We start from the raw sequence: 19,516 nt of genomic DNA, 5'->3' as shown, positions 1-19,516 counted from the left end.
AATGCACCATAATGACAGCATATCACTCTGTGATCAATGAGAAATGTCACCTAACTCACCAGGCTCCATATCTGATTTCTAGCAGGTCCACATTAGGTTATACAGAGATGTCTATCAGGATGATCCCTTTACCTTATTTTTGTTTTTAAATTCATAAAGTAGAGATATCGGTTACTTTTTAAATTATATTTTTTAGTTGTAGATGGACACAGTACCTTTATTTACTTGTCTTTATGTGATGCTAAGGGTCGAACCCAGTGCCTCACATGTGCTAGGAGAGCGCTCTACCATTGAGCCACAACTCCACCCCCAGATACTGGTTATTAAGTGCTTTTTTATTTTCTAATATTTTTCCTAATAAATGATAATTCAATGACAGAATGTATATAGAGCACTGTAAGGAACCATAGTCAAGTACTTTTTGGAAGGTCAACTATCATCATTATCTCAAGAATTGTTTCTTCTTTTTAATTTTTAACTGACAAAGACAAATTTTACATATATTAGTATTGTGTTTTGCATGTGACGTGTCTCCCAAAAGCTCACTTGTGAGACAATGCAAGAAGATTCAGAGGAGAAATGATGGGTCATGAGAGCCTTAATCCAATCAGTGAATTAATCGCCTGATAGGGATTAACTCAGTGGTAACTGAAGTGGTAAGGTGTGGCTGGAGGAGGTGGCATTAGGGGCATGGCTTTGGGGTCTATATTTGTCTCTGGAGAGTGGAGTCTCTCTCTGCTTCCTGATCACCATGTGAGCTGCTTTCCTCCACCACACTCTTCCTTCATGATGTCCAGTCCCTGAGGAATGAAGCTGGCCTTCTAAGAATTGGAACCTCTGAAACTGTAAGCCCTCAAACTTTTCCTCCTCTACAACTGCACTGGTCGTGTCATTGAGTCACAGGAGCAAAAAAAGCTGACTAAAACAATTAGTTATAAAACATGATATTCTTATATATGCATACACTGTGGAATGACTACATCAAGTTAGTATATCTATCATCTCATTTATTATCTTATTTTTTTCTGGGATCATTTTAAAATCTACTCTCTCAGAGCTGGGGTGTGGCTTGGTGGTGGAAGACACTGCTCTGGGATGGCGTGAGAATGCACAAGGACCTGGTTTTAAGGCCATAAAACAAAACCCCTTCTCCTAGCAAATTTCACATATTCACATATTCACTACAATGACCATGTTGTGCAATAGACCTGAATTTCTTCCTCTTCCAAGGAGCTGTTTTTCATACCATTTTGGGCAATATCTTTTAATTCTCCACACATGATAGAGTAGGTCCCTAGCAGGACAAGTCCCATGGCTAACAGCTGCTGTTGACCCAGGGGCTGTGTCACAAACTGTAATCGGATTCTTCAGCAGAGACCACTTCTGTACATCTTGGTTCCCTCTGGGACATCAATGACCAAGCAGATTGTTTCTCTAAGCGAATCCCTTCAAAAAATGTCAAAACCCTCTATCTGCACACCGCTGTCCATTCCAATCACTTCCTCTGGAGATGAGGCCAGCTCACTCTCTGCAATCCATACCCTCATTCATAACTTATCTGGGTCCTCCTTTCCTGGAAGTGACTCACCCAGGCCTGCCTGCCTTTATTTATCACAATTGATGTCCTAAGCACCTTCTCCCAAGAGATGCCTTGCTCTTGACAATGCTCCACTGGGGCATTATGGGATGAATCCTACTAATGTTTCCAAACCATCAAGAACTCACATTCCATTCCCTCCTTAGGTGAGACTCTGAAAAAGCAGCAATACCTTAGCTCCAAGAGCAGATTATCAAGCACTTTTGGGATTGACTAGGAAACTGACTGGAAAAAGAAAGTGTCACCTCCAAAGTCTACAAATCACATATTCTTTGACTCCAGGACTCCAGTTTCAGCTTACGTTGTGGGATTCTAGTAAATTTTGGAAAGAAGGTAGTGCATATTATAGAACAATGGAGAGGCATTCATAGGAAATGTATGCATTTTATTAAAACATGGAAATGCAGATGAGAAAGAAGAGGAGGAGGAGGAGGAGGAGGAGGAGGAGGAGGAGGAGGAGGAGGAGGAGGAGGAGGAGGAGGAGGAGGAGGAGGAGGAGGAGGAGGAGGAGGAGGAGAGAAAGAAGAGAATGTTTTCATTTACCAGGAAAAAAAAAACAAAACTCGAATGTGCTTTTAAAAGATAAAAAATGTCTACTTCTTTTTAATGTGAATTCTGGTTAAGATTCATTCTGCTGGTCCCTTAGGTTCCATGAGCTCAAGAGGCTGGTTTTTCTTGTTCCTTCTGACACAGCCATGACTGATTCTCAATGAATACAGAGGAAGACACTGATCTGGTATGGCATGAGAATGTAGCAACCTCAGGACCTTCTGTGTGTGGGCACCAGAGCACCGTCCCATGACAGAGCTGCAGAAAAAGGCAGCACACCATTCTTATGGCTTCTGCCTTAGCTCTCGACCCAAACTGATAATCTCAATCTAAAATTCCCAAAGTTGTGCCTTTTAATTCTGAACAGTAATTGCTCGTGCGCATATTAACAGCTCTCAAAAACCTGGACCTCGTTGACTAATTGGAACAATCTGTCTTGATACTTGGGCGTAATGGTTGTTAATAGAAGAGCTACACTCTAGAAGTACAGACCTTAAAAAGATCCTTTTCTGAGCCACATAACTAACCCTCAGCCTCACGGCATGAGGCAAGAGGATGAATGTGTTTATTTGAGAGTAACTAACTTATTTGGGTCATTCTCATTCTTCATACAAGAGGTAGTTTAGGGGGAGGATTTGCTTCTTTAAATATCTTTATAATGAATGAATTAAAAGTTTCCATTCTCAGGAATTCATTTCTTGCTCTTTAACCAGTGTGCCCACAAGATGAGGATAGAATACAAGAATGTTATTTTCCTAATAGATATGATTGCTTATGCTGTGACGGGACTGTCTTCATTAGTAGCTGAGATTTAGCAGTGAACAGACAGACAGACTCCTTTCCTCCATAGGTTTATAGACATCGAGTGGGGGTGGTTGAGGGGTAGGAGAGTTTAAAAAAACCTAGTAAACAAATTAATATGTAATTATAAACAGTGGCAGTTGCTATGTAGAAAATAAAACTAAGTAACTGGAAAGGACTGAGTTGGGAGGAGAGAGCATGCTATGTTATACCTGGCAAGATGGTGACAGGAATGAGCCAGGAGATGCAATAAACAGGAAGAGAACATTCTGCAATCAAAGAATGCATGAACACAGGGTGTCGAGGAGTTTAGGAAGGGAGTGGGGGTATAGGAATCAGGTCAAGAGGGCACTGAGGGTCAAAGTATGAACTTTTTATTAAAGATGTGATTGGAAAGCACTAGAAGAATTTAAGCTAAAGCAATCCAAGCATTTAAAAGTAACCTCTCATTACTGTATAGAATCACTTGCTGGCGGCAAGAAAGACCTTTGAAGAATGAGTAACAAAATGAAAATCAGAGATGGTAATGGCTGGAGCCAGGGTAGAAATGATGGGAAAAGTGTGGTGGTAGGGAATAGATGAATTGGAGATCAGCATGTTGAGAAGACAATCAAGGTAATGCTAATGGCTGCTACAGAGGCTTCTCAATTTAGAATGGGATTATATTCAAATAAATCCACTATAAGTCAAAAAGTGTTGTATGTATGGGCGCAGTGGTGAACACCTGTAATCCCAGCAGCTCAGGAGGCTAGGGTGGGAGGATTGTGAGTTCAAAGCCAGCCTTAGCAACTTAGTGAAGTCCTAAGCAACTCAGTGAAACCTGCTTAACAGAAACTATAAAGAAGGGCTGGAGATGTGGCTCAGTGACTAAGAACCCCTAGGTTCAATCCCCAGTACCAAAAACAAAAAGTGAAAAAATGCATTTGATATGTCTAATGCACCAATCATCTAGCTTGATAACAAGGTCCACAGCAGAGTGGCTATTGGTCCCTTCATGATCATGGGCTGACTGGGAGCTGTGGCCCGCTGTGGCTGCCCAGCATGAAGAGAAAGGGCTATACCTCCAAAAAGATGAAAATTCAAAATGTGAGGTATGTTTTCTCCAGGCTTTCCTTCCAAATCAAAGCATCATAAATGGGGACCATCTGTAGTGAATAAGCTCTGAGAAGATGTGGGGTCTGGCTCAAAGCACTCGATTTAACTGAAATTTACACCGTGAGGAGGAGGTTTGCTTTATTTATATTAGGTTGAACAATCACATCTCTGTGTTTCATTCTTCTTCAGCATACAGCATCTATTATGCAATAAAACTCGTATGTAATAGATAATAATATATATGAATATTACATAATCAAAAGTTCTAAAGATTTATTTTAAACCTACATGAAATGTTGCAAAGTATTAGACTGATTAGTTATCCTGAAGTCTGCTTCAAATTGTACATTATTATTATTATAATTACTATATATATTTTTGGTAACCAAGAAATACAAATTTGATCACCTGTGATAACAATACTATCCTATCTCCCTCTTAGTGAGCACATTCTTCACTCAAAATAGTCCAAACTGGGCTTCTTGCTGGCCGTTCCTGGCCTAAACAGTCACCTTTCTATTGATCACCATTATCTTTTCACTAAACATCCACAGATATTTCCTACTCTGAAGTGCAACAAGAGAGATGCTTCCGAAATATTAGCCAGATAACATCACTCCTCTGCTGAGAATATTCTAGCTGCTTCAAACTAGCCTAAAGTACAGGCCAGGACTTTCCCCTGATGCACAAGGCTTCACAGCCTGGGAACTTAGAGGGTCTGCCTGAGTGCATTTCCTGTTTCTATCCCCTCTGCCTCTCCTTCAGGAGCACTGTCCTCCTGGATGTGCTACCAACAGTCTGGGCAAACCTCTGCCTCAGGCCTTCAGCACCTACTGAAGTTAAAGTCCCTTGAGGGCAGGACCCTATGGGTCCCACACAAAGAAGACTCCTCAACCTGCTGAATGAAGAAACCCTGTTGAAGATTCAGGACCTGGAAAAGAAGAGCATTCACAAACAATCTAAATATCTGTCACGTCAACCAAGGAAAAGCCCTGCCCTGAATGATTTGGGGGCGGCCATTCCCGAGGGTATTCTCCTCAACAGTAATCTCACAAGATAGACAAATAAGAAGGGTCCCGTTTTAGTCAGCCATTTCCCAGCTGTGATCGAAAGACCTACTGAGCACTGTCGTGGAGGAGGAAACGTTTATTTGCGGGCTCAGGGTTTCAGGGGTCTCATTCCACAGAAGGTCAACTGCATTCCTTGGAGCCTGATGGGAGGCAGAACATCATGACAGATGGATGTGGCAGAAGAAAGCAACTGGGAACATGGCACCAGGAAACAGAGATGCCATTCTCCAGTGATAAAATATGTTGTCCCAAAGGCATGCCTCCAATGACCCACCTCTACCGTACCTGCTTCCAGTTACCATTCAGTAAATCCCTATCAGAGGATTCAATCACTGAATATCATATCTAAAAACATTCTTGCATCGTCTCCCACGTGAGCTTTTGGGAGACACCTCACATCCAAACCACAACAAGTTCTATAGTCAATTCGGTTTGAGCAAGTCCCAGTCAAATGAAAATCCCTTAAAATCCTCTTTCTCCTAGAATATTTTTCAAGATGTCTCTTCTGTTAGCTCATTATCCAGCTGTAAGAGAAAGACATATTATGCAGAATTTCCTAAATATAACTGACCACAGCTCACATTTCATGTAGACCCATGAAAGAGACTAATGAGAATTCAGAAACTATACAGGAGCCACACTTATTTAAAGGTATTTTCCTGTGCCTAGTTCTGTCATTTCAGCTCACACAAGGCCCACTAATAAATGAGACAAAGAGTGATAAACAGAGAAAAGAGAGACAGAGGCAAATTCAACAGCAAACACAGAGGGAGCCTGAAAAATGGCTACCTGGACCATGGAATAATAAATACTGAGGCATAAACTAAGGAAATTCCCTGAAATACTGAACTTCCTAACCCAATGCAGTAGAGGATTAAATAAGGAGAATCAGAAGTTGAAGCTGAAATTAAGAAGTTATTTTGCAAGTAACCCCCCAAATCTTCCATGTATTAACTTGAGTGTTAAAGTCCTGTCTTTTAAGATATCCTCAAATATTTAAGAGGTGAAATTTATATTTTTACATAAAATAGGTTTTTGGTGATTTGCCTGGCTGGCTTCTGTGTATCACAGTCAATGTATCCAGAACACTATATATTCTAGATGGATACACATTAGGAACTTTCTTCCCATTCCAATAAAGAGGGTGCTGGGAGTTTCTGTACCAGAGAGATTTAAAGGAGAGAAAAGAAATAGACTTTCTTTTAAACTTGCCTTCTTTCTATTCCTTGTAAATCTTTCTGACTGTCCCTTCTGAGTGACGGTGGCACTAAAGAACTTGCTAAAGGCTTTAGATTTAAGATGGTTTGAAACCTTTCTGCTCAAATCTTGACAGGACAAAAAAAAAGAGGGGGTGGACGGTGGGCGAGGGGTGTTGCTGAACCACATGCCCATAAATCCTCTTGACCTGAACTTACAATACATCTGATCCAGCTGCTTGAGGTCTCTACCTTCCGTGTATAAAGGTCTGCCTGGCCAGCTTTATTTGAGTTCTTCAGCTTGGAAATGGATTCTGAGAAGAATAGTGTTCAAAGCTCTGGGAATCAATGTTGTAAAAGTGAAAAAATAAGGGGGAAAAAAAATGAAAAACTTATAAAAGAAAAAAAAAAACCCTGCTATATACCTAGGTGAACACTTTGTGGTTCCAATGGAAAGTTGAACTATTGCATGTGGGTGGGTGTGAACAGATTTTATTGTGTATGTTTAAGGTACACAATGTGACATTGTGAGATAAATATAGAGAATGAATACACACACACACACACATATATGGTCACAAAAGTGAATCATATTAACACATCCAGCATCTCACATAGGTCCCCATTTTTTTTCCCCATTGGCCAATAGCAACTAAAGTCTGTTCATTTAACAAAAATCCTGAGCATAACACAAAATTCTGTACAGTCTTCATGTTGTACATGAGATCTTTAAAATCATTCACCTTCCATACCTGCTATCATGTATCCTTTCACCTGCTTTTTGTTGGTGCTGGAAGTGGAAAACTACCAAAAAAAAAAAAAAAAAAAAAAACAAGAAAAATCAGCTTCTCTTCATCTCCTGGCGAGTCTACCATCTAAATTCCATTAGTGATGTCTGGAATCCATAAGTCTGCCGGATTCCATATGGCAGCCCATACCCACTTGTGGCTTCTAAACGTGTAGAATTTGGAGGTGGCCAGTCCAAGGAGAGACATGCTGTCAGCATGAAATATGAACTGAATTTCAAAGACTTAGTACAAGAACAGAGTGCAATGTATCTCAGTAATAACTTTTTATATTCAATTTCTGTTGGCATCGTATTTTGAGTACATTAAGGTAAATATAATGGATTAAAAATCAGTTCAATTTTAATTGCTTTCATGATGATCAATTATTAGTGTGTGCATAAGCTGTATTTTTATGGCATCATATAAATTAAATAGAAAATAAAATTAATTGTAAAACTCAAATAAAACGACCTGTTTCCTTTTATCTCTTTTAATGTTCCTTATAAAAATTTAGAAGTAGCAAATTATATATATATAATATATAATATATATATATATACACATACATATAAAATGCAGAAGTAGAATGTGTGACTAACATCATCTTGGCTCTCAGGTATAGCTGCTCTAAGTGATGAGATTGGGTAAAAAAAAAACCAGTATATTCAGTAGATATTTCTAAGCAGAGAGCTGACAAATACTTCCAGTCCCCTTCATGCCCCCTCTCTATGATTAAGCAGTCTGAGCATTTAAAGCCCTTTGGGTTTATTTTTTTTCCTTGCCTGCTTATTATACAATAAACAGTAGTTAAGATTCTAATAAAATTATTTCCATTGCATGGGTGTTTATAACAAAATAGCCTTGAACACCAAAAAGAAAAACAATGAGATTATTTATCACAAAAAAATTGTGGTTCGGGTATTGGAGGTATCAGAGCCTGGATCCTGGAGAAGCAAAAATTAAACTCAGTGAGTAAGAGCACCTTGCTTATAAGACTGATGTGAAAACCTCAGGAGCAAACGTCTGGAAAGTTTTAGACCAAGCAGTGCTTGTTAAGATATGTCTACAACATGGTCACCGTCACTGCCCCACCCCAACTGTAGTACCCACCCAATGCCTTCTCTTGGGCTATCTGAAGGTGCACAGGTTTTACCTTGGTGGCTACCTCCAATTTACCGAATGTCCCTTTCAGAAAGTGTCATCTCTTTGACCAGTCCTCAGCACAATTCCATCCGCTATCAACATATCAAATGTCAGGGACAGAACATCAAACGGTGCCAAGCCAAGGTCACATCTAAAGATACCTGTGAGGACTGTCAGATACCACACAGGGCCAAGGCAGGTTTTAGCTCACAAAAACCTGCTCCCTGCCTTTGCACAACCAGCCAGGGACATCTTCCTGGAGCACACCCTGAGTAGGGGGACCTCCTCAAATGTGCCTCTTATCAACATAGGACGTGCGCATGAAAGATCAGCCAGATGAAAACTAAATGTTTTACTACTAAAGGCTGAAACACCCTTTTCCAAAATAGAATCTTTATTTCAATAAAGTCGCTGACTCAATTTCAACTCATTCCTTGGCCATTTGACAGAAGTCAATACAGAGCAAACCATGCAGCACCAGATAGCAAACACCAGAGAGCCATGGGACCCTCTCTGACACCTGCAAGAAAAGATCCTATGAAGAGACAGGTGCAGGTCAACAACCAGCCTGGTCATCATCTCCACTGTCAAAGGGCTCTGTGAACCCAGGCTGGCCAAGGTGGCCTGCAACAATTTCAGAAAGTGACCCAAAAAGTATACAACGTATGAGAAGAAAAAAATTGAATACCGCAAATGTTATTTTTAATAAAATGGCCCAGTCCCCCAACTTAATAACAAGCATCTAGTTCACAAAGACACTCAACAACTATTTCTTTTTTAACACGTCAAGATGTTTTTACAGTCTTCAGGCCACGTGAAATGGTGAATCCTTTAAGATGGGTGTCTGCAGACCCTCGTGTGTGTGTTCTGCACTACAGCCAAGCATGTAGGCGACAGCACCTTTCCAAAAACAGATTCTGAAATCGAAAACATCTGGCCTCTGAGGTTTCAGATAAGGGCTTCTAGATCGGAACCATATGGTGATGTGTACATGGTATATATTAAGAAAAACATCTCCGCTGCTTTTCACTTGATAAGATGCTCTCAACAGAGCTGAAATAAGCCACTGGTGGGTTTTGCTGGAAAGGGCACAATCATTTTGGATCATTGAGGCTTACTGAAGACATAAGCGCCAGTAAGTCTGAATCAACAACTCCTGCAATCTCTTATTATAATCAATAAGATTTTAATTACCTCAGTCAACACACACCCATAGGACCTCTACTTTAATGGAGCTCAGAGGTCTTACCTGGAGGTTTCTCCTTGAATTAAATCCAACTGCAGTTATTAGTGGAAACATGGCCTAATTCAATTCCAATTAGCACTATATGAACCCGTGTTGAGATCACCAACCACAAAACAGGGACAGAGCAAGGAATGGGTAGGAGACTCACATGGGCAAAAGAGCTATCAGAGATGACTGTGGTGGGAGATATCACAGAAACGTCCAGCAGTCATGAAAGAACTGGAACATTTCATTTACAGTTACCATTATAACACCACTATCTTATTCTAAGCTTTATGATCTTAAAGGACGCTAAATCACATCTACAATTCCCTTTGGCCATGCGAAGGAACATATTCACAGGTTCTAGGAATTAACAAGTAAATATTTTGGATTTTTACCAAAACCCACCAGGCATGGTCAGCCCCAGGGCCTTTGGACATCCCTGTCCTACCAAAAGGCTCCAATCCATCTCTTCCATCTGTGTAAATATTATTAACTCAACAACAATCTTTCTTTTTTTATGTTTTATTTTTATTTATTTTTTATTAATTGTTCAAAACATTACAAAGCTCTTGACATATGAAACAATCTTTCATCTGTGGCAAAATGTCCCTCTGCTTCTAAGACTAGTCAACCTGGAACTAGATAGGCATTGACATGACTGTTCAATTTCTATGGCATCACTATGTATAAATAGTCTAAAGGCATGGTCTGTGACTTTCTGGTTTACCTTTCTGTCCCCACCCCTCCACAACAAAAGACTCAGGAAAAGCTCACCTTCAGGCAGAGAATCAAGCTCAAAAAAGTTAGGGCATTGAGGCTGTTTCAGGACCCAAATAGGGTCTAGTCTCTGAGGCTCGGCATTGCAATTACTGAGGCTCTCTTTTCTGACTTTAACTGAGCTGTCCAGAACACTGGCAAAGGACGAGTTTTTGTTTTCTTTCGTCTTTACGGGACTGTCTTTGGTTAATTATCAAACTGGAAGTTTCTAAGTGTTGCCCCTGCAAAACCAAATCCAGGATTTCAGCCAGGAAAATGTGGAGCGCTCCAATTTCTGAATGCCCACGTTGTAGATGACCTGAGAGCATTCCTGGAAAGCATCAAAACCTACAAGGCAGGCTTGTTGCCACTTACCCCCAGGGAGCGGCTCCAGCTTCATGTGGGGCACAAGCTTCAAATTCAGCCTGTAGGGGCTGAAGGACTGAGCCAGCTATTGAAATTCCCAAGGTTGTGACTGTATGAACAGTAGAGTCTAACAGGCAGGACCAGTCATTCTATTAGGGCACAAGGCAAAGAACGATTCCTCTTAACCATCACAAGAGACAAGTCCTCTTTTTTTTTTTGTACCGGGGATTGAACTCAGGGGCACTTGACCACTGAGCCACATCCCCAGCCCAATTTTGTATTTTTTTTAGAAACAGAGTCTCACTGAGTTGCTTAGGGCCTCGCTGTAGCTGAGACTGGCTTTGAACTCATGATCCTCCTGCCTCAGCCTCCCAGGCTGCTGGGATTACAGGCATGTGCCACTGCACCCATCAAGTCTTCAGTCTCCAAATGTGTTTAAAAGACTCAGTTCCACTCAACACCCTGCTCTCTCTGATCCTGTGGCTCATAGTGGTAACACGAGTAACATCTGGGTACCATATGCAGTGGATACTGGGAAGTTGTGGAGCATCCCTGTCTTCTACACACTAGAATCAAATAGCATATCCCTACTAACATGGTGTGATCAAAAATGTCTCCAGACAGTGCTTCCTGGACTTTGGCCAGGGTGACAGTGGATAGGACATCACCCTCAGTTGAGAGCCACCACTGAATTATTCTACCAGTCCCAGTGAAATCTCCTGCAATGACTGTCCCCTAGCCCTCATGCACAGTACATACAAGATAAATACTATCCTCAATGCTGCTAAATTATTCCATCACACATTAATTATTTTTTTTAAACTTTCACTCTAGTTTCTTGAAGTATGATGTAGTTACATGAAAAGAAATAATCCACACGGAGATGTTCAAACAGTATAAAAATTTCAGAAAGAAATAGCATTAATAAAGAGCTCATATAAAGCAACCTAACATAAAAAATTGCAGACACATTTTGGACAAAAGTGAGCAACTGGGTTGTGCATATTTTAAAGTTAAATTTGCTTCCGTTACCTCTCATCTCTGAAATTTGAGTTCCTCCAAAGATACCACTAAGAAATTGAACATGATCATCACATTTGCAGAAAGCAAGCGTGCAACCTGATGGGCTTGGAGGAGAAACCCAATTAATATGGGCATCCTTACCTACCATCTGATAAAAAGAAAAAAAAAAAAACCTTAAGCGACTTGGTCAAAACAATCAGTCGTAGATGCCACTGTGGATTAGCTTCTGAATGCAATGGTTTTAAGTAATGGAAAACTGAGACGCTTATTTTAAAATAAGTAATAAGATTTCATGAAAGTATGCATCTATTCTGTGCATTCTTCCACAATAAAATATAAGGAGGAGACGGGCTGTCTAGGTATTAGAGGAGGTGGTGACAAATGAAGTTGGGGTTCCCAGTTCCTAGCTCCACAGACTTTTTCCTTGCCAAGGTAGCTGCCCGATTAAGTTTTTTCAAGCTTTCAAGCACAGGTCTTTTGTCCAGAAAAACATGAATGGAACAAATGGTAACCCAATTTGAAGACAAAGAGGCTTCTGAGCAGAGCTGGCTGGACCCAGACTGCCCCTTCCACTCTCACTGCCAATGGGAACCCGACAGCAAGACCAGAAGGGAAACCCCACACTTAGAAAAGCATGATGTCATTTGGCTTCTTGAAATCAAGTTTTCCAAGTATAAATAAAGCAAGACTTCTAAGAAATGATTCATCCCATTCAAAGGGAGGAGAAGTAGAATCCCTCCACAGGAGACATATATAATTAGTGTGACTAGGACAGGAAGTCCAGAGAGAGAGAACTCCCAGTGCAGGGAGAGGATCTGGGTACTGAGAATCTGTCAGCTCAATGAGAAAGAGTATGAACTGTTTTCCCAGAGTAGCAATCGCTGGTTTCTTCAAGGAACAGTGGGTGGGAAGATCTCTTTGTGCGTCAGTATGAGCATGTGGTCTTAAGATATGCATATTTTGGTTTCCATCCAGGATTCCTTATCCCTTCTCCAAGGTAGACCACAGAAACTAGAATCCCTTCCCCAAGTTGAGTCGGAGAAACTCTACCTTTCTGCCTTGGAGCTGCCCATGGAGAAATTCTGTAACCTGTTATGATGGTTTGGATACAAGGTGTCCCCCCAAAAGCTGGCATGTTAATGCAGGAATACTTGGAGGTAAAATGATTGGATTATGAGAACTGTAACCTGACCATTCAGCTCACCCTGGTTTGAAGGGACTCACTGGGTGGTGACTGTAGGCAGGTGAAGTGTGGCTGGCAGAAATGGGTCACTGGAGACATGTCCTGGAAGGGTGCATCTTCCCTGCGGCCCCTTCCCCTCTTCCCTCTATTCTCTGCTTGCTGGTTGCCATGAGGTAAGCAGCTGTCCTTCTCTGGACCCATCCACCTTGATATGCTGCCTCACATGGGACCCAAGAGACATTGATTCCGCCATCTATGGACTGAGACCTCAGAAATCATGAGCCCCCAATAAATATCCCCTCCTTTAAGGTGGTCTTGTCAGGTAGTTTGGTGACAGAAATGAAGAGCTAATAAACCTGCCTTGTATGCTAATAGATCCTAAGACACCTCTTCTGTACCCAGGCAGAAAGAATATTGCACAGAGAGGCAGAGGAGCACAGAGACAGGATCAGCAATGGTTCACATTCCTTTTGTCCAGTTACCTTTCCTTAGGGCTGTCCGTGTTTAAATGGATCCTCTATTAAATCCCAAGGGATAGGGTTTGCAGAGTGCTAGGATTTGGATCTAAAGTGTCTGCCAAAGCTCATGTGTTAAAAGCTTGGTCCCCATGGCAGCAGTATTCGGAGGTGGGCCCTGGGGGAGGAGACTGGATCATGAAGGTTCTGACCTCATTCATGGATTAATCCATTCATGCATTCATAACTTCATGACCTAGTGGGAGGTAGTGGAAACTATGGAGGTGGTGCCTTCTTGGAGGGAGCACATCACTGCAGATGTACCCTTTCATTCCAGGTCCCTTCTTCTAATTCTTTCCTTTAGTTTCCTAGTGACCAGGAGATAAGCTCCAACAGGCACTTCCCTGCCATGATGCTCTGCCTCACCACAGGCCCAGAAAAAATGCAGGCAAGTGATCATGGACAAAAAACCAGGAACCTTTTCTTGTCTTAAGTTGATTTTCTCAGGTATTTTGTCAGAGTGACAGAAAACTGACCATGGAGATCTCTAAGACAGATGGATCCCTGGCATCTTACAAGAAAGTGAACAAGGAGTAAACCATGTGCAGGAAGGGTGCCACACCCCAGCCCCATGGAGACAGAAGCTCCTGTGCTCAGGACTCTTCTAGATGGTGCCCTATGTATCTCTTCATCTGCCTTCTTGTGTGTATCCCTTAAGATATTCTTCAAAATAAACAAGGAAATATTTCTATTTTCCTGAGTTCTGTGAGCCACTCAAGCAAGTTAATGGGATGCAAAGAGTGGGTTAAGGGAGCCCCAATTTGGGTTGGACAGACGTTCCAGAGATCTAGGCTCCAGACTGGATCTGAAGCTCTATCAGGTAGAAGGTGTCAGAACTGAATTGATAGAGAGAATGCTGATCTAGAATCTGCTGCAAAAATGATTATGTAATTTTTTTGGGATCACAGATTTGGGGAATCACAGAACTGACCTGGAATTTTTTCCCCCTATTATCTTTGAAAGTTTCTATAAACAAAGATTTTCCCCATCTTATAGGGCACGTTCACCTAAGCTCCAAGGATACAGAGAAGGTCCAAACACAGACATAAGGCGCGGGGCTGAATAATAAAACCCGAGAAATTACATGCAAGTCTATGTGGTTAGGGTTTGGATCTGGAACGTGCCCCAAAGGCTCACAGCAACTAGAAGCAAATGAACACCTCTATGTGGATTCGCACATGTATTTTCTTTGTGAAGGGAGCCTCAAGTATTTGAGGGAGATGTAGAAGGGCCGAGGAGGCCAGGGCAAGATGGTGAGTGAGGAGGTTGGGGCGGGGCCAGAACAGAGGAGCACAGAGAGGGTCTTCTGATGAGGTCAGCCTCCTGCTGGACCAAAGTGCTCTTGGACACAAGCAGGGACCCAATCAGACAGACACTTCCGTACTCGTGCTCCTAAGCAGGGATCCAAGAGAAAAACTAAAACAGACATGGACAGGGGGGCACACGTGGACAGGGGAGGAGATAAGGAAAGGAGGAAATTTCAGAGACCATAAAAAGAACAGGCCAGAACTCCCCCACTAGATTCCCAGCTCCGAGGCCCCTTCCCTTGGGAGAGGTCTATCCCTGTCAATTTTGCAATAAACCTACTTCTTGCTTGCTATCTGTGTCTGTTCTTCAATTCTTTGTTGAACAGGGACAATAAACCCAGAACCCCTAGGTGGTACCATATTCACTGGATTCACAGAGCAGGACAAGAAATGTTAAAGGTTGGAAATAGTCCTTGGCCACTTGGCTCCTTGGATGATAACATGCTACCAGTTCAGAGTCACTCCATGGTTGGGTAGAATCACAGACAGGAAATACATTCATTTTAGACCTTCCATACACTTGTAAGATTGACCACATCGGGAGCCAACCAACACGTTTATCATAGCAGAAGAATATTCACAACAATGAGTCAGCCACAGAAGGGAAGTCGCATCCCTAGCTAAGCTTAATAACGGAGTTGGTGACCAGATCCCTCTCCTCCCTGCACATCAGCAACGAGGGTCTGTAAAAAGGTGTAAGGTATGTCAGGACTAAAGCAAAATGTCACCATCCATCCAGGCAAAGTTAACAGGGATGCAGGCCACTAGCAGAGCATCTTTCTCAACAGCAACCAGGAGCAGAAAACCCTCCAAACAACTTCACAAATGAAAGAAGGTTTTGAGACCCTTCTTCATATGTCACTAGTTTTCCAAAGAGTGACAATGAAAGTCACCCAAGTGTCACACAAAATGTTGGCTTCGGAGAGCAAAGAACGTTTCAGAAATGAACTGTGAAAAGAGACTGTCAAATCAACAAATGATCAATTGCATTGACCAGGGGAGAGTCCACCAAACCAGGATGCCTGCAATTACCCTATTTCTCCCCTTGAACAAAGGAGGAGAGGCCTGGTAGGAAGCATCCAGATAACATGCTATAGATATGGGCTTTTTTTTTTTTTTTTTTTTTTTGGTACTTAGGGATGGAACCCAGGGGCACTTAACTACTGAGCCACATCCCCAGCCCTGTTTTGATATTTTTGTTTAGAGACAGGGTCTTGCTGAGCAAATGTCCTTGCAAAGTTGCTGAGGCTGGCCTTGAACTTGCGGTCCTCCTGCCTCAGCCTCCCAAGCCACTGAAATTACAGGCATGCATCACGATATCCAGCCTATGGAGGATTTCTTGGCAGAAATGTTTCTTTTTATCCAGTCTGATTTGTACAAAAAATTAAGGTAAGGAAAGAGCATGTGATTAACATCAACATTCAAAGGACAGCCATGCTTGCAGATCTCTAGAGATCTTCTCTCACCTCCACAGGAAACCTCCTGCCATTGACGCTGTGTTCGGAGCCCGCAGAGCCATTGCTGTGGCCCCAGTGAAACTCCACCTTCTCGGCTTTGAATCTGCCAGGCAGGCCAGCACCACTCACAAAATAGTCGTCTTTGAGAAGGATGGCCACTAAAAGAGAAGGGGAACACACTGTGAGTTTCACACCCTGAGGAAGGATTGTTTCTGTTGCTTCTAATAAAGTTCATGATTGTCATGGTGGGAATTATCTCCTCACCAACCTATTAAACAACAAGTCAAAACCACCGGCATGAAGAAATTAGGACATTCTAGCAGCAGAACACGCTTAGATCACCCGTAGGTTCTCCATCATGACAATTCCCAGAGAGAGAAATCTCAGAATTTTTTTATCCATTTAACATATGAGAGAGAGAGAGAGAGAGAGAGAGAGAGAGAGAGAGAGAGAGAGAGAGAGAGAATATATGACAAACTAAGTTGGTCTGCAACAGTGTCTCCTAAATTAGCATGATAATCAAAACTATCAGGAGAGTGAGATGTTTCTTTTTAAGCACTGTTTCCTGGGGCTACCCCAAGACTCAAGGTTTGAAAATGAGACAGGAAATGTATACATTGAGCCAGATGCATGAAGCATGTTTCTTTGATCAGAAAACACAGGAAAGATATCAGGGAGGGAATTTGCAAGTTTTCCCAATATTAATGCAAAAATTAGAAGACAATTAGGACTGGCAATGGCAGTCTTGACATTTGATAAACATGCCCAGGAAACTGCAGTGGAAAAATCTACTTATTAAGTCACTCGAACATTGCAAATTAGAACTTCTCTACTCTTAATTCTAAACACATGAATACTTCCCTTAGTCCACGAGGGAAAACAAAATCGTGAGAGCATGCACAACATTGGGGATCTCTACCTGATCACAGCCTTCATTGCAAAAACACATCTTTCCTTCTTGAACAAGGAGAAAGAAAATTGGAGAACAACTTAGATTAAGGCTCTTGGAGAAATTTATTTTGGCAAAAGAATCTTAATATCTAAATGCGTACATATTAGTTTCTATTTTAAAAGGGATACATTTTCTTTTTCCTAAAGTGGATCCATTAGTTCATTTAACACATCCTTACTAAGTACATGTAAGATGCCAACCAATATACCGAATGGCTTATGACCAAAAACCAAGCTTGTGTGGGCCATGGGAAAGCTCTCAGATCCTCTTTGTCTCCTCTTGCTGAAGAGATCCCAGTTAGAGCTTCAGAGAAAAACCCTGCATGCAAATGAGGTCTCCATAAAAGATAGGGACTAGACTAATGACCCATTTCTAAAACAGGGCAATTAGTTTCAGTACTTCTTCTATATAAAGGAAGCATTAAACGCAAGAGAAGGAACCCTAGTCATATAAATCCCTTTTTATTGCATTCAAAAGGCAGTTTTTCTCCAACTTCTGAGAAAATATACAGGGAACGTTCAATTAGCGGGACAGCAAATTAAAGGATGAAATGAAGTAAAAGCAAGTGTTTCTTGTGCCAATTAAACACGCTAGGGTATTATTCTAATTTTTTTTTTCCTGTTTGGGTCATGTTTTAGAACAGGAGTTGGCACACTTTTCCCGTTAAGAGGCATTTGGTAAATATTTTAGGCTTAACAGAGTAGTCGCCCTCTCTGGTGCACTTATGAGGTCTCGGCTTTATGCCACAGAAGCAGCCAAAGGCCTACCCAATGACATAACTGAGGCCAGCCTCCTGTGAAGCCTTGCTTAACCACATGGAAATCTGAATTTGATATGATTTTCACAGAGTGCTTCCTCCTTTTGATTTACTAACCACTTAAGAAGATAAACAAGCCAGGTGTGGTGGTGCACGTCTGTAATCCCAGCAGCTCCGGAGGCTGAGGCAGGAGGATCTTGACTTCAAAGTCAGCCTCAGCAAACTCAAGGTGCTAAGCAACTCAGTGAGTCCCTGTCTCTAAATAAAATACAAAATAGGGCTGGGGATGGGGCTCAGTGGTGCAATGCCCGAGTTCAATCCCTGATACACCAGAAACAAAACAGCCAGGCGTGGGCTGGGGCTGTAGCTCAGTGGTAGAGCACTTGCCTGGCATGCGTGAAGCACTGGGTTCGATACACAGTACCACGTAAAAATAAAATAAAGGTATGTGTTCACCCACAGCTAAAAAATAAATTAAAAAAAAAAAACACAGCAAGACATGATGGTGCATGTCTGTAATCCAAGCAACTTGGGAGGCTGAGGCAGGAGGATCAAAAGTTGGATATCAGCCTCTGCAACTTAGTGAGGCCCTAAGCAGCTTGGCATGACACTGTCTCAAATTAAAACATTAAAAGGTAAACAAAAGCAAAGAGATTATCCTTCCATGACCTGGAAAATGTAATATCTTGGAAGATAAAATATTAGCTAAGATAATATCTAAAATGACATATATATAAAGATGTAGCTTCCAAAATATCAGATAATACGTTGCACATACCTTTCAATCCAATGTCAAACACCCAGGTATTAACTCAATAGAGTCCTAAATACTGTTGCTTATTTTCATGCTGCTATAAATTCAATATATAAAATTTTACATCCAGAGAACGAAGGCAAAGATTCTGAGTGCATCTGTTACAATACACACAGGGAGTACAGCGTCATCCTATAAATATTTGATTTTATCCTAAATCATTTATGTCTCTGTCAGGGGTCATTTTACTTGTTTTATATGAATAATTAAAGGCATAATTAGGGAACTGTACAATCTGAAACATTAATCTCATTTTTCATTTTTTTGTATTTCTCACCAGAGCACACAGCGTGCCTCATGCACATTCGCCCCTTTCAAGAATGGATTCTATATTTGTTTACTTATAAAACTGGGGAGGGGGCATCATCCTGGCTATCCTGTAACAATTTTCTAATGACCCCTGAGGATGGCCATCATTTCAAAACAGAAGGGAGCAAAGGTAGTTACTGGAGAACACAGTATGTCCTACGAGCTTCAGCTCCAAGAGGACTGGCATCTCATCCTGCCACTTGGCAGGGGCGTGACCTCAGGCAGGTATCCTACCCCACTGATCAAATGGCAGTACCAACACTGCCTGCCTGCGCTTCGAGGCTCCTTTGACACTTAGAGGCAATCACATTCCCAAAGAGCTGAGTATAGTGCCAGGAATCTGGAAGGTATGTGAGCAATGGGGGATCTGTCAACTATTTCTAGAATCAAGCCTGGAACGTGGGTACAGCACAGGGAGTGGGGTGGCCACTCAGGTGGAACTGTCCCTTTAGATAGAGTTCAGCATGAAAGCAACATGGTCTTGGAAGAAAATAAGAATCACATTAGCTGCAGTGGCACATGCCTGCAATCCCAGCAGCTGGGGAGGCTGAGGCAGGAGGATCACAAGATCAAAGCCAGGCTCAGCAAAAGCGAGGCCCTAAGCAAC

At 41.8% G+C, this 19,516-nt stretch overlaps 1 protein-coding gene across 2 annotated transcripts in view; it reads right to left on the bottom strand.

The window, feature by feature from the left end:
- The window catches only part of Ptprg (protein tyrosine phosphatase receptor type G), a 707,393-nt gene that overhangs the window by 273,409 nt on the left and 414,468 nt on the right, over positions 1–19,516 (bottom strand). For both annotated transcript variants that reach the window (XM_078038562.1, XM_078038563.1), the window contains exon 4: positions 16,087–16,235. In XM_078038562.1, coding sequence (XP_077894688.1) covers positions 16,087–16,235 — 149 coding nt within the window. The remainder of the gene's footprint in view (positions 1–16,086; positions 16,236–19,516) is intronic.

This window comes from Ictidomys tridecemlineatus, chromosome 2 (assembly GCF_052094955.1).
Source record: "Ictidomys tridecemlineatus isolate mIctTri1 chromosome 2, mIctTri1.hap1, whole genome shotgun sequence".
In the NCBI taxonomy this organism is placed as follows: Eukaryota; Metazoa; Chordata; class Mammalia; order Rodentia; family Sciuridae; genus Ictidomys; species Ictidomys tridecemlineatus.
Note: the sequence above shows the minus strand (reverse complement) of the source record. Positions and strands in the feature narration are given on the sequence as shown.